At 45.4% G+C, this 15,933-nt stretch overlaps 1 protein-coding gene across 1 annotated transcript in view; it reads right to left on the reverse strand.

Annotated features, from left to right (window-relative positions):
* LOC126484204 (UDP-glucosyltransferase 2-like) overlaps window positions 1-11,129 on the reverse strand; it is a 49,613-nt gene extending 38,484 nt beyond the window's left edge. The window contains exons 1-2 of the mRNA XM_050107617.1: window positions 11,084-11,129; window positions 832-1,230 (exon numbers count right to left, since the gene is read on the reverse strand). Of these exons, the coding sequence (XP_049963574.1) occupies window positions 832-1,230 (399 nt within the window). The 5' untranslated portion in view covers window positions 11,084-11,129. The remainder of the gene's footprint in view (window positions 1-831; window positions 1,231-11,083) is intronic.
* Between the last annotated feature and the right edge of the window lie 4,804 nt (window positions 11,130-15,933).

A 15,933-nucleotide genomic window follows, 5' to 3' on the forward strand; every position in this document is an offset into this window, starting at 1 on the left:
GGAGTCACAGCGACGATGAAGTGAGCAAGGGGGATGACGAATGAGATTTTCACTCTGCAGCGGAGTGCGCGCTGATATAACTTCCTGGCAGATTAAATCTGTTTGCGGGACCGAGACTCGAACTCGGGACATTTGCCTTTCGCAGGAGAGCTTCATTAAAGTTTGTAAGGTAGGAGACGAGGTACTGGCAGAAGTAAAGCTGTGAGAACGGGGCGTGAGTCGTGCTTGGGTAGTTGGTAGAGCACTTGTCCGCGAAAGGCAAATGTCCCGAGTTCGAGTCTCGGTCCGGCACACAGTTTTAATCTGCCAGGAAGTTTCAAGGGAGATGAAGATGAACAAGAAGAAGAAGAAGAAATTAGAAGAAGAAAGAAATAAAGTGAACATCCCTACTATGGGTGACGCTTTAGAAGTCATTGGGATTTTGAAATGTTCAATGAAGCTAGAGGAGGGAGCAGTGAAATTGGAAATGAAACAATGAACGTAGAACGTAGTTTAGAAAGTGTGTTTTGGGTAATTGGACAGCGGAAAAAATGTCTAATTACTTCACTCCTAAGTAAAGCAGTCTGGTAAGTACCCGACGTACTGCTGTATATACTGTATTCATGTAAACATAAGAGTGAATAGCGTATGTAAAATAAAACGAGGCTGAATAAATATGTTCTTTTCCATTGCCACCACAATAGACTGACAATACGAATCTCGGTTACAGCGACACTCGTTTACGACAACATAATTTTCAAGGTCCGTTGGATGTTGTTATAGCCAAGTTGCACTGGATTTACATTGTCTGCACACTAATTCGTAATATATGAGAGGGTTGTAGCTGCATACCTGCGTCATTATGAGATCGTACTTCTCGTTCGTCGTCAAGATTTCGGTCAGTCCGGGATGTTCGAAGATGTTCTCGCAGTAGTCGTAGGTGTTCTGCCACATGAAGAACACCACATTGAGGCTGCGCACGAAGTCGACGGTGAGGTTGTTGACGATGGTCGGCACCGAGCCGCGGATGCTGACGTCGCGGTAGTTGGGCGGCGGGCTCTTCTGCGGGAAGTGCGACACGACGGTGAGGTTGTGCCCCCTGGCGGCGAGCTGCTGCAGCAGCGGCTCCACCATGGCCCAGTGGCTGCGGCCCTGGAAGTGGAACAGGCCCAGGATGCGCGCAGCCCGGCAGCCGGGCACCGCCGCAGCCACCAGCGCCGCCGCACACAGCAGCAGGCCCAACAGCCGCATCTGCAACGCAGCCCAGCTATTTGTTGTCCCACTCCTGTACGTCTTCAACACTACACACAGTACACAAACGAAAGCGGCGAGCAGTAGGCAAATAATCCTAGCAAAAATATGTCCGCACACAAATGGTTTCCCCGATATGATGCACACTGATTAGTTCCTTTCCGAAGGTGGCTTCCGTCAACTCCCCCTCCCGGATGATACCCTCTCTTCCTCCATACACCCTCCTATCAACTCTGTACCTCACCCCCCCTCCTCTCCTTGTCCTTTTACCGGGCTCCCTCTTCCCCTCCCCTCCCCCCTCCATCCTGCTTTTTCCCGCCTACCCTCTCTCTGCCTTCCTTCTCTCCCCCAAGTCCTTTTGCGTTTTCCTTCCTCTGCCTTTTCCCATTCCCTCTCGCGTCTACCCTGGTCGCCTCTTCTGAGTCCTCTCCCTTCGTCATGCCCCCCTCTCCACACCTTTCATCTTTTCCTCTCCCCCCCCCCCCCTCTATTTTCTTCCCCCTCCTCTGTCCAGGTCCCCCTCCCATCTGCCCTTGCCTATGGAGTGTCATCTTCATGACGACCTTTTAGTGCAGTGTTCTTAGTGATTGCTAAGTGTTGTGCATGTTTCCGAAGTGTTGCGAACGGACATCATGCTATCGCAGGGTGTGATTTTTTTTTATATGTCTCTTGCGAACAGAATCCAGACTGTCGCCGTGTTTTCTTAATTGTCTGTCTACTTTTTCCCTGTCTGCTTCCTTTGTATTTTATTATCATCGCCCACCATCAGTTTTACGTTTTAACTTTCCACAATTTTCCGCCGATTTACATTTTACATCACCATTTTATAGCCTGTTTTTATTGTTTTCTTATCTTCTTATGTTCAAAAAATTCTGTAGGCTGAAGAGCGGCGTACTAAGCTGTTGCCAGCCCGCCCCCTTCGGGGGGAATCGAAATCCAGTAAAGGAAAAAAAAAAACTGATTAGTCAGAGCATTACGGCCACTGGCCTGCTATCGATATAAAGCCGTCCAGGCGATAGCAGAGTCACCTGGAGAGGGTAACTGCTAGTCAGACACACGCACTGTATCAATGAGCGTGCTGTCCGTGTGTAGAATAGGGAATGCGCTCCATCTATCTGAGTTTGACAGAGGCCATATTGTGATGACCCGGAGGCTGAGCAGAAACATTTCGGAAACTGCACGACTTGTCGGTTGTTCGAGGAGTGCTGTGGTGAGCGACTTCAACACGTGGTGAAACCACATCTAGACGTCGAGGGGTTGCTCGGCCGCGCCTCATTTAAGATATCCGACATCGTAATGTGGGACAACTGATAAAACAGGACAGGCAGCGATGCGTGGCAGAACTAACATCAGACTTTGATACTGGGCAGAGTACATGTGTGTCCCAACACTGGCCCTCCGCAAGCGGACTACCCATGCATGTGGCAATGTTAACACCAGGCATCGGCAACTACGACTGAAACGGGTGAATGACTATCGGTACTGGACCTTGGCGCAGTGTCAGAGCGTTGCATGCTATGATGCTTCTTCATCAGGCTGGTGGGAGGGTGCGAATCCGACGTCTTCCAAGGGAGTAGCTGCTTGATACCTATACTGCAGGACGGAGACAACCTGGTAAAAGCTCCATTATGCTGTGGGGAAGATTCACGTGGGAAACCATGGATCGAGCGGAGCTCGTGCAAGGCACCGTGACGGCTAAGGAGTACCGCACACTGGTTGCAGACCGCGTACTGCCCTCCATGACAATCATGTTTTCTGCCGCCAGTGGCATTTTTCAGCAAGATAATGTGCCATAGTGTGATGGAGTGGTTCGAGGAACGCAGTTGATGTACTGGCCTCGCAACTCGCCAGATATGAACCCGATCGAACACATCTGGGATGTGATTGAACATGGCGTCATTGCTCATGGCCCCCCTTCCCGGAACTTACGGGAATTAGGGGACTTGTGTGTGTAGATGTGGAGCCAACATTCTCCAGCGACCTACCGAGGTTTCATTGCTTCTCTGCTACAAAATGCCGCCGCTGTTATCCGTGCCAGTGGTGAACATTTCGGCTATTAGGCACGTGATCATAATGTTCTGACTGATCAGTGTCCTACGTCTCAGTACGTGAAGATCTTAGAGTCTTCGAGGATTTACACATATGGCTGGCCGTTGTAGCCGAGCGGTTCTAGGCGCTTCAGTCGGGAACCGCGCGACCGCTACGGTCGCAGGTTCTAATCCTGCCTCGGGCATGGATGTGTGTGATGTCCTTAGATTAGTTAGATTTAAGTGGTTTTAAGTTCTAGGGGACTGATGACCTCCAATGTTAAGTCCCATAGTACTCAGATATGTTCCACATCGACACCACGTAAAGGCAGGCACATCTCCTTATAGACGCATGTACACGTTGAAAAATCTCGGGCGTGTCACGAATTCGTTGATAATCATCCACAATGTGTTCATCGACACTATCAACAGGGGTGAAATACAATGAAGCTTTTAAACATCGCCACAGGAAAGAATCCACGGAGTTGATGTCGGTGTCCTGCGTGGTGAACCACGAGCGATTCATTTGTTATTGACGATTCGTACTGTGCATTGCTGAATGGTCACATGAAAGTGTGCCAGTGCACCACTATGCATGTGCCACAAACACATCATCACCGTAAGGGAGATACTGTAAATAGTAGATTGGCTTGTGTTCCAGAAAATTTCTCACGATCAGTAAGTCTGCTAGGTAGGAATAAACGCCATATCAGGGAAACGCTTGGTTTATGGACCTATGTTTGGTAAGATTTTTTACTTGTTTAACCGTCCTCTATTCACTGCTTTTCTTTGTGCGAGTAATGGACAAATATCCTGTATAATTACTCATTAGAAATCATTATGACCACCACCCAACGAAAGATCGAGTCACACGTCATGGCACTGCGGATACGGGATGCGGTAAAGAAAGTATAGAAGTGGACCAGAGACAAATGGGGGATCATTCCCACCACAATGCGGATCGCAAATAAGAAAATCAGCTGACATCCGCGACTTTGACAAAGGGCAGTTGTTGTCATCCGACGGCTGCAAAAGAGCAGAGAACGGAGAAGCTAGTCGGCTGTTCACGTGCTACGGCCGTGAGCATCAACGGGAAGTGGTCGAAGGACGTTTAAGCCCAGGGGTAGGCGACAAGGTGTTGGACATAGACGCCTCACCGCCAAACGTGCAGGTCTGAGGATTGTTCGCTCCGGGGGAAAAAGAAAGATGGGCTCCGATCTGTGGCAGATATGGCGACAGAGTACAACGTTGGTGCAGTTGTGAGAGTTTCGTGGCACGCCGTTCAGTGCACGTGGTTCTGTATGGACCTCCGCAGTAGGCGACTCCTACCTGTCTCCGGACTCCTACCCGTTTCCCTGTTGACCCAGTGACGTTATCTATTAAGACTGCAGTCGACAACAGATCATCGAGACCGGTCCTTGGATCAGAGGAAACTTGTCGTGTAGACAAGCGAATCACGTCTCTTGATGCACCAGGTCGATGTTCGTTTCCGAATACGCCGTCATCCAGGAGAATGGCTACTCTCAACAAGATCTGGCCACGGATGCAGATCGGTGGGGCAGTATAAACTGCAGGAAATGTTCGACCAGGCTTCAATAAGACTTGTGATAGTACGAAGGGCGTTTAATATGTAATGAAACGCTTTTTTTCTGTGCGATTTCGTCGAATATTCCGGCTTCAGCCTTCTATGGTGATTGGAACAATGTTGATTGGAACACTCTCTTTCAAATTCTGAAGGTGGCAGGGGTAAAATACAGAGAGGGAAAGGCTATTTACAATTTGTACAGAAAGCAGATGGCAGTTATAAGAGTCGAGGGGTATGAAAGGGAAACGGTGGTTGGGAAGGGAGTGAGACAGGGTTGTAGCCTATCCCCGTTGTTATTCAGTGTGTATATTGAGCAAGCAATAAAGGAAAAAAACAAAAGTTCGAAGTAGGTATTAAAATCCATGGAGAAGAAATAAAAACTTTGAGGATCGCAGATGACATTGTAATTCTGTCAGAGACAGCAAAGCAGTTGAACGGAATGGACAGTGTCTTGAAAGGAGGATATAAGATGAACATCAACAAAAGCGAAACGAGGATAATGGAATGTTGTCGAATTAAGTCGGGTGATGCTGAGGGAATTAAATTAGGAAATGAGATACTTCAAGTAGTAAAGGAGTTTTGCTATTTGGGGAGCAAAATAAGTGATGATGGCCGAAGTAGAGATGATATAAAATGTAGACTGCCAATGGCAAGGAAAGCGTTTCTGAAGAAGAGAAATTTGTTAACATCGAGTATAGATTTAAATGTCAGCAAGTCGTTTCTGAAAGTATTTGTATGGAGTGTATCCATTTATTGAAGTGAAACGTGGACGATAAATAGGTTAGACAAGATGAGAATAGAAGCTTTCGAAATGTGGTGTTACAGAAGAGTGCTGAAGATTAGATGGGTAGATCACATAACTAATGAGGAGGTATTGAATAGAATTGGGGAGAAGAGGAGTTTGTAGCACGACTTGACTAGAAGAAGGAATCGATTGGTAGGACATGTTCTGAGGCATCGAGGGATCGCCAATTTAGTATTAAAGGGCAGTGTGGAGGGTAAAAATCGTAGAGGGAGACCAAGAGATGAATACAATAATCAGATTCAGAAGGATGTAGGCTACAGTAGGTACTGGGAGATAAAGAAGCTTGCAGAGGACAGAGTAGCATGGAGAGCTGCATCAAAACAGTCTCAGGACTGAAGACCACAACAACAACAACAACCTTCTATAGTTTCTTGAAGTTGCAATAGGTGGCGGTGGTGTAGCATTCGAAATGTCGTCTGTAACGGAGGTGCCTTTCGACAGAGAACTGTCATTGAGTTTCTTTTGGCGGAAAACCAAAGCGTCGCAGATATTAATAGACGCTTGCAGTGTCTACGGAGACCTGGCAGTGAACGTAAGGACGGTGAATGGTTGGGCGAGGCGTCTGTCACCATCGCAACGAGTTCGCACAAACCTGTCCTATCACCCGCGAGCCGGCCAGGCGCACGCAATTGTGACGCCTGCAGTATTGCAACGTGTGAATGACGGATCATAATCAAACACATCGCTCCTCAGTTGCACGTCTCTGTTTGTAGTGCTGACACACTCGTCCACCAGTAGTGTTACTCAAAAGGTGTGTGCCCTCTGAGTTCCTTGCCGCCTAACAGGAGACCAAAAAGACCAACGAAGGATGATACACTACTGGACATTAAAATTGCTACACCAAGAAGAAACGCAGATGGTAAACGGGTATTCATTGGACAAATATATTATACTAGAACAGACATGTGATTACATTTTCACCCAATTTGGGTGCATAGATCAGGAGAAATCAGTACCAAGAACAACCACCTCTGGCCGTAATAACGGCCTTGATACGCCTGGACATTGAGTCAAACAGAGCTTGGATGGCGTGTACAGGTACAGCTGCCCATGCAGCTTCAACACGATACCACAGTTCATCAAGAGTGGTGACTGGCGTATTGTGACGAGCCAGTTGCTCGGCCACCATTTACCAGACGTTTTCAAGTGGTGAGAGATCTGGAGAATGTGCTGGCCAGGGCAGCAGTCGAACATTTTCTGTATCCAGTAAGTCCCGTACATGCGGTCGTCCATTATCCTGCTGAAAAGTATGCTTTCGCAGGGATCGAATGAAGGGTAGAGCCACGGGTCGTAACACATCTGAAATATAACGTCCATTGTCCAAAGTGCCGTCAATGCGAGCAAGAGGTGACCGAGACGTGTAACCAATGGCACCCCATAGCATCACGCCGGGTGACACGCCAGTATGTCGACGACGAATACACGCTTCCAATGAGCGTTCAACGCAATGTCGCCAAACACGTCTGCGACCATCATGATGGTGTAAACAGAACCTCGATTCATACGAAAAAATGACGTTTTGCCATTCGTGCACCCAGATTCGTCGTTCATGTCAAGGGTAACCGCAGCCATGATCTCCGAGATGATAGTCCATGCTGCTGAAAACGTCGTCGAATTGTTCGTGTAGATGGTTGTTGTCTTGCATCTGTTGACTCAGGGATCGCGACATGGATGCACGATCCGTTACAGCCATGCGGATAAGATGCCTGTTATCTCGAGTACTAGTGATACGAAGCCGTTGCGATCCAGCACGGCATTCCGTATTACCCTCCCGAACCCACCGATTCCATATTCTGCTAACAGTCATTGGATCTCGACCGACGCGAACAGCAACGTCGCGATACGATAAACCGCAATCGCGATACGCTACAATCCGACCTTTATCAAAGTCGGAAACGTGATGGTATGCATTTCTCCTCCTCTCACGAGGCATCGCAACAACGTTTCACCAGGCAGCGCCGGTCAACTGCTGTTTGTCTAAGGGAAATCGCTTGAAAATTTCCTCATGTTAGCACGTTGTAGGTGTCGCCGCCGGCGCCAACCTTGTGTGAATGCTCTGAAGAGGTAATCATTTGCATATCACAGCATCTCCTTCCTGTCTGTTAAATTTCGGGTCTGTAACACGTCACCTTCGTGGTGTAACAATTTTAATGGCCAGTAGTGTATGTGCTGAATTGCTTGCGCGTTGCGAAGCTGATCGTGGCAGTGTTTTGTTGAACTTAGTCAAAGACGGTGAAACATGTGTTCATCAGTTCGAACTGGAAACAAAATGGCGATCCATGGAGTGGCGCTACATCACCTATCCTCCGATGAAAAAGTTCAAAACCGCTCCCTCAATCGGTAAACTCATGGAGACGGTCTTTTGGCACTCTGAATGGGTGATTGTGTTTTATGTTCCCCCTCAGGGTGCAACAGTCAACTCTTACGTATACTGTGCTACCCTCAGGATACTGTAGAATCGGCTTCTGATTGTTCGTCGCCACAAAAATGCAAACGTCTCATTCTCCACGACAATGCAACGCCTCGAACGAGGCTGCTCACCCTGAAAGAAGCTCACAAAACTTCCTAGGACTGTTCTTCCTCATCCACCCCACAGCCCAGATCTCGCACCTTCCGACTTCTACCTGTGTGGCCCAGTGAAGGATGCACTCCGCTGGAAGCAGTACGTGATGATGGGAAGGTCACTGATGCAACCAACGTTGGCTCCGAAGTCGATCAGCAGAGTGGTACCATGCAGGACGTCCCAGTAAGATGGCGTAAGGCTGTCGCATTGAACGGAGATTATTTTGAAAAATAGAGTTTTGTAGCCAAAAGAGTGATGTAGAGGAATCCTGAATAAAATCAACCTACTCTCATAAAAAAAGTGCTGTATTGCATATTGAACGCATCTCGTAAATGTGAGCACCAGAGGCGTCTATTAATAACGTGAACGTTATTCCGAGCAACGTGCTCCCCTTCAATCTTGCAGTCTTTCCCAGTGGCGGTGGCATTTTCCATCAGAAAAACTGTCTGTGGTAAGGGGCCAAAATCGTACTACAGTTGTTTAGGAAGTGAAATCATGTTGATGGATTGACTATTAAATTTGTATGAGCTGAATCCGATGGAAGACATCTGCGGCACTACTAGGTGTCTTCCGTGCGCCCACACACAAACAGCCCATACTTCGTGGGAACTGCCTCACCTGTGCGTTGATATCTCGTGCCAATACATCCAGAAACTTACCAAGAACTTCCCATGTCACCCGTAATCGCCTCTGTACTTCGTTCAAAGTTCGATCAATATGCGATTACGCAGGCAGTTATAATGTTTTGGCTCATCAGTTTATACACGAAGGAAAAATATTTACAGTAAGACTGACGCAGGATTGACCATTGTTACGGTTTATATTGCTACATAGCCAGTTTAGTGTCATTTTGCACACTAAGTGCAGGAGGTTTTGCCAAAACACTTCCAGTTTTAAACTCTTGCGCGAACAGTTCCACAAACGTTTCACGCGAATTGTGCTTTGCATAACACTCGACAGTGAATGCACGATGTATTATCGTAAGCGCTATTTTGTGTTGCACGCAGATGGTCGCTAGACCCATCTTCTCGTCTTACTCACTCAAGCATAATGACTCAATGCGGAGTACTCGGGACGAGCGCATACATAGACGAATGGCAACCGGCTGGAAACAGAAATCTCGGTTTCCAGCATTTCCCGTGTTGGCAGTTCTCCTTTCCATTAACAGGAGTCAATTCAGCTCCAGTGTTATAAATATTTCGCGGGCCAGTTATATTTCGCTCACTTATATATCGTGAGACAGTATTACGAGAAGTGTCCTCTCCCCACACCCTCACCCCCTTCTACCATATTAACGCCTTCGGATTTCTTGCGCTTTCCGAAAACTGAACACTAACCAGCCAATGGTTTTATTCCTAATTATGATTCCTCCTTTCCTGTCACCTTTATACAAACAGTCCCCCCAAACCTCATACCTACACACTCTCCATATTGCATCCCAACAGACTTTTATCCAGATTCCCTTACTCCTCGGTCCTATCATTCCACTTTTAACAGAATACTCATTTTACTCTGGTTCTAAGTAATTCTCTTCTCCCTATTGCCTGCTGTCATTTCCATTCCAACCTACGATTTTCGTTTGCTGTATAGTCTTAGAGAATACGGAAACTATCTACATTCACATTAGTGAAATGCGACTAAGTATGAATTTATACGCACCCATTTTGCTACGAGTAAAAAATCATATGGCTTTTGTTTTATACTTTTTCATTTATGCAGCACTTACGACGTAATGTAAGATTAAACGAATGTAATAAACCATTCTATCAACAGTAGTGAATAATAAATAAGTACGTTATAACACTTGAGACGTTATTAGTCCAACTGAGTTTCGGATTACAAATTTCGTTTCTGTGTACGAAAACTGTCAGTTCAATTACTTGTTCCTAAGTATTTTATTTCCCGTGATGCGTTTTCTTTTTTTTTTCTTTTTTTTGCGAACATGTTATAATTATTTTATGAACGTTTTAGTATGTTCACTACATATCGTTAGTCAAACTGTCTCGAATAGTTTCTCCATTACCAGCAGGTTTCCTGATGCCGGAGGAAAAACACTACGTCTCGAAAATCCTCATAACCTACTGCTGACTGCTTTCTCGAAATCAACAAATCACGTTTCTTGTCCAGTTCTTATAGTTCCAAATCGTGCACCTTCATCACTACTAACTCTCCCAGACACCAGTGAACACATCAGTTTTACTTGTTATCAAGACAAATTGCTTTTGTCTTTTAAGGAAAAGTCAGAGAAATTGGATGATATTGCAACTGAGAAGCTATACAGAATTTAGCACGATTTTTATCATTTTTGTATCATTGTTACATATTTTAAAATCTACCTGGCGGGAGCGTGGCTGTTAAGAGTTACCGCTGAGACCCCACACTTTGCTCATACGGAATGCGGTCGAAGTAACAGCAACAAAAAAACAATAGCAGAAGCGAATTCTTTTTGGAATCAGTCACTCAATTTATTATAACGCCGCATAATTTGGTAGCTGAATGGATTTGTAACTTCCCAGTTTTTACGCAAACTTTATGGGCAATGTGCCGACATCGGAAAATGACCAATGTAATACCTGTTCACGTATCAGCGCCCGTGCAAGTTTTGTTCGGTCGGCTGAGGCGCACATTCACGAACTGTATACACACAGTGTATATCAGACGTCATTGTCTTTGGTACAGCATAGGAGGATCACGTACTACTGTAAATGCCCGTTTCTGAAAACAGGTGCTGATGAAAAGGTACGAACTACACAAAAGTGTTGATGTTTGCCTTCACAAGGGAATGTTTCGAGGCGTTACTCTCGTAACACCTAGCATCTATCATACAGTGACACTAGACTCAAGGTAGAAGCGATGTTCGACTCAGTACTTACAATCGCTTTCGGTGCTAACCCCCACCGGTGGCTGCAGCGAACACAAGCCGCTCGCACTCTGCGTGTCTCGGGAGATCGTTTTCCGCTGGCGGTCTGCGGACAGCCACGGCCTTGTAGATAAGCAAATTGAAGAGCAACGGCGGCAGCCTTCGAACCGCAGCCGCCTGCTGAGTCAGGCGGCGTCGAAATACGTGATGATGCAGATTTACATCATCGAGAACCATTGAGTCTTGAACAACTATTGGTATAGAGCTTTACCTAGATGCCATACGTTTTAATAAACAACGTGATGGCTGCAAAAGATGACTCTACTGAGACCTCGAGGGAAAGCAGTTGTTTAAATCTGAGTATGGATTAAGTAAACCAATCAGGGCACGTCCCAATTTCCGCTGCAGACGCTCGTGCCCTACAGGTGGTAGTACCGACAAAGTGACCAGTTTGACGGATCGATTCGTGAGTTTTCCACCAGTTCACACTCCGGACAGCGTGGTGAATCAGTGTGCTACCTGCTAGATTTGGTGTGCTACTTGAGACAAAGAATGATTGACGGCCAATGGACGATACTGAGTGGCGATCTGCGGACCCTGCAAACTCGTGGTTAGTAAGTGAACTGGTCTTGTTCGTCCCACGCTCTGAGACTGGGAGGGAATCCGGTCTGAGATGAGTATTCAGAGCTTTGCTAAGATTTAACACAACTCCGGCTTTTCCTCTTCACGCCCACTCCGTCTAGTATCTCATGGGTAGGATTGCCGTCGGCCGCACTGCCACGAGGATTCTCCTAGAACGTTGTTATTCCCATCCCGATTAAAGAATTTTGTCGGGACGATGGCTTGAGCCGCTTCGGTCACAGATTCAAATAATGTCTCGGGCATGGATGTGTGTGATGTCCTTAGGTTAGTTATTTTCAAGTTGTTCTAAGTTCTAGGGGACTGATGACCTCAGATGTTAAGTCCCATAGTGCTCAGATCCATTTTTGATGACTTGAGGCCATGGAGCACTCCCAGCTACAGTTTGGCTGTAAAAACAATAAGTGGGGCTTAGGAGCACAGACGCTTCTATTACTTTACAGCTGAGATCAATAATGTTTCGGGGTATATGAAGTGTGGCAGAGAAACAAGTGGCCGAGCGGTTCTAGGCGCTACAGACCGGTACCGCGCTGCCTCTACGGTCGCAGGTTCGAATCCTGCCTCGGGCATGGATGTGTGTGATATCCTTAGGTTAGTTAGGTTTAAGTAGTTCTAAGTTCTAGGGGACTGATGACCTCAGATGTTTAGTCCCATAGTGCTAAGAGTCATTTGAACCATTTTTGAAAGAAACGAAAACTTATATGGAATTAGAATTATCAGGGAGGAAATTTTCATATTGGATTTATTGTAATCTACGGAACTGGAAACTTTATTACAGGTACTGAAAGCTCTAGGCCAGAATAGCAAGATTGCTTCCAAAAATAAGCGGACAATAATGTACGGAAGTCATGCTAGTCTATAGGCTAAAGTGCCCACACTCTAAAAAGGAGGAAGACTTTACAAAGAATTGCAAAAACCAATAAATGGCAGAAAATACTAGAATAAACTGGTAAGAAAAGATTTCCGAATAAATGTAGTACAAGAATTTTAGGTATATTCTTCAGAGGGAACTGTCGTATATAATATTAGAAATGACGCAAGTTTTTTTTAAGATCTTCACATATTTTTCCAGAGAGGTAAAAATCTGAATAGACACACAACGGACTAAATGGAAACAAAAATTAACCTGTCTGCTGTGTAACAAACAATACAAACAGTAAATGGGGTGAGTTCATCCAAAACTACTAACCAGTTGCAATGTGATCATCGACTCGTAAGATTCGAAGTAAAATTAGACACAAAAGATGAAATAAATAGTGTAGTTCGACAGAAAGTAAAAAAAATAGTAGATTATGAGAATTTATGTAAGAATAGGGAAGTCCGCCAAATTAAATTAGGCAAGATGTTTAGAGCCTCAAAGAAAGGCGTTCATAGAGGCACAGATGATAGAGGTACTAATTTAACACAGGCATTTGACGGAAACTACAAAATAGTGGCAGAGGTGGGGCAATATACTTGTGACGACGGCTTCTCAAACGCCCCTCCATCATCCAGAACTAGGTTTTCCTTGGTTTCCCTAAAATGCTCAAGGAAAATCACGGAATGGTTCTTTCGATAAGGACGCGACCGATTTTCTTCTCTTTACTTTCCCTGCAGGAACCTGAGTTCCGTCTCTGCTGACCTCTTCATCAAAGAGATGTTGGTCCCTGAAAACTGCAAAAGGTGCCGGGTACGGCGTTATGCAACTGGATTCCGTCGGTTCAGCAGGTTCAAGCCGGTTTAGCAGAAGTGCCGCTGTGACAGATGTATGATACCTCTTATCGCTGTGAGTGTAAAGATTCGGTACAGCACCTCGACGGCGATAAGATTTGGAGTGCCACGCACAACGAGCATGTTTTTTGCGCAACCATTCAAAAATTCTCCGCGGATGGAAAATTTTACTGTGGCCTCTCATGTGCGTACCTTCACACTTTGGACATTTGTCACTAATCGCGATATAATGACATGAAGATAAATTACGTACTGTTGAGCACAGATTCATTTTCCTTACATAGTGATACAGTGTATATTAGAATCCCATCATGCAGTATGCAGCGTTTATTCAAACCCCGCAAAACTGGAATACATTTACAAATATTTTTAAAAAAATGCGAAAGTGATAAAAACGAGTGACACAAGAAATTAGCTTGTAAATGACAGATCACTAATATTTCGCCACCATAGAGTAAACGTTTTGAGAAGCAGCCAACAGCGGAAATCAGATTTCGTTCATCACGTAGCGAAATGGACACGTCGAATGTCCACGTGATGTCTCATTTGCCGTCCAGTCTATTCCTTGTCCACTGTGTACTTGCATCAGTCCATGGATAGAATGTATAGATCAGATGCCGTATGAGAAAATTCTACAAACCTTTTGCCGACACAACCTGTAAGCCGACAAGCTGGCGAAGAATTAATGTCTGCTTTACCTCAGGGAGTAGAAAATGGCAGCGTTTGCTTAATAAAAGTAGGTTGTCGCGTTGCCTTTGAAATGTAGAGCCATACGTGAAGCAAGACAGTTGATTTTCTAGTTTCAATGCGGTGCCGACAGCTGATCGCAAAGGCTCCACATCGATGTAGTGTAGGGCGTCGTCATCAGGGTCTGTACGGGCCATCGGAGTGAGTGTCAAGCTCAGGATAGGCCAACAGCACAGTTTTAGTGCATTTGATCGCTGCTAGGTCGCGGTAGACGCCATTTCGGAGTCTGTAGAAGGTTTTGACCTTTTCAGTGTCCAGGGCGCGTCGTGAGTATATCTATGTGCGGAAAATGGCTGCCAACGGAGACTGCTACCCACATGACCACGGCTGACGGTAAACTGCGGAAAAACTGGTCACAGAGAGAGAAAACCCTCGCTAATTCAGTGTTGGAAAAAGAACCAGTTGAGTAGTAGTATCAAGAAGAATCTCACCTGTCAGTTCAACACATGTGGGACGCAACTGAGCAAAATACGACTTCTACCTGGTTTCGTGCGATCTTCTTAATTGGTGCACGGCAGCCGACCGGTCAAAATTAAAGATGGCTCCCCAACGTTTGTGAAATGTCCTCCATGACTCCAAGTCATGACACTTTCATGTTTGATTAAAAATATAGTTGACACTAGGTAGGTGTTTGTACTTATACTGCAAATGCATCCTCTACTAGACGAGAACATCGGTTGTAACAAGGACAGGTTGAGAATTTGCAAGGTTGATAGTTGTATGAAATTCTGTGATTATTATCGTACCATCATTTCAGAAAGCTATGGTTGTTACATAAAAACACAGGTTATTTACAGAAGAATGAACAACTGGTAGAGGCAGACCTAGGAGGAGGGTTTTGGAGAAATCTGGGAACAAGCGTGTTGATACTGGCACTAGGACTTATCTTAAAAGATAAAGAACGGCAAACTAACGTTTAGAGAATTTGTAGGTTTAATGGAAGCTTTTGATTATGTTGACTGGAATATCATCTTTGAGATTATTGATTAATTATCGCAATCTAAATAGCAAACAGCAACAAAGTTCCAAGACGAGATGGAACAACAGCTAAACTACTTACGAAGAAGCAGATACGATTGCGAAACAATCACACAAGCTCGTGACCAGAATTAGAGTGAAGAAGGAATACCATCTGCGTGGAAATAAGCGGTCATAGCACCAACTCATAAAAAGGGCGATGTGCAAGGACGAAGGAATTATAAACGCATCTCAATAAATAGCACAGCCTACTGAGTGTTCTCTAAGATTGTCCAGAAAAGATTAGAACCATATTTAAAAGAGATAATAGATGAGAATCAAGAGGGAATTATGAAGAGTCCATCCACTACTGATCAGGTACTTGTACCGAAAGAAGCCACATCAAAATACTGAGAATACAATAAAACAATGGCATTAATACGATATGCAATATTGCAGTGTCTGTGTTGTTAAGAGGTAGGATGCCATTTTCCATCAGACCTGTATGCATGCATGTCGCAGTGCCTGTTCTTTCGCACATGCGCTACAATGTTCGACTTATCCGCCGATACCTGGCAGAGACTTTCAGTTAAAATGTCCTGGCCCTATACGGGAATTACATAATATGTACGAATGCAGGTTGTTACGCATGAATGACGACATACGGAAGTTAAAGTGTGGGCGTAAGTCGTCCACGGGCAGTGAACCCGGTTAAAGCGACTGCTTGCGTAAATTGGGAAATACAGATTCCAGTCCCGGCCTGGCACAAATCTTCGCTGTTGTAATTCCATTAAACACCTGATGGTTGTT

This window comes from Schistocerca serialis, chromosome 6 (genome assembly GCF_023864345.2).
Source record: "Schistocerca serialis cubense isolate TAMUIC-IGC-003099 chromosome 6, iqSchSeri2.2, whole genome shotgun sequence".
Taxonomy (NCBI): Eukaryota; Metazoa; Arthropoda; class Insecta; order Orthoptera; family Acrididae; genus Schistocerca; species Schistocerca serialis.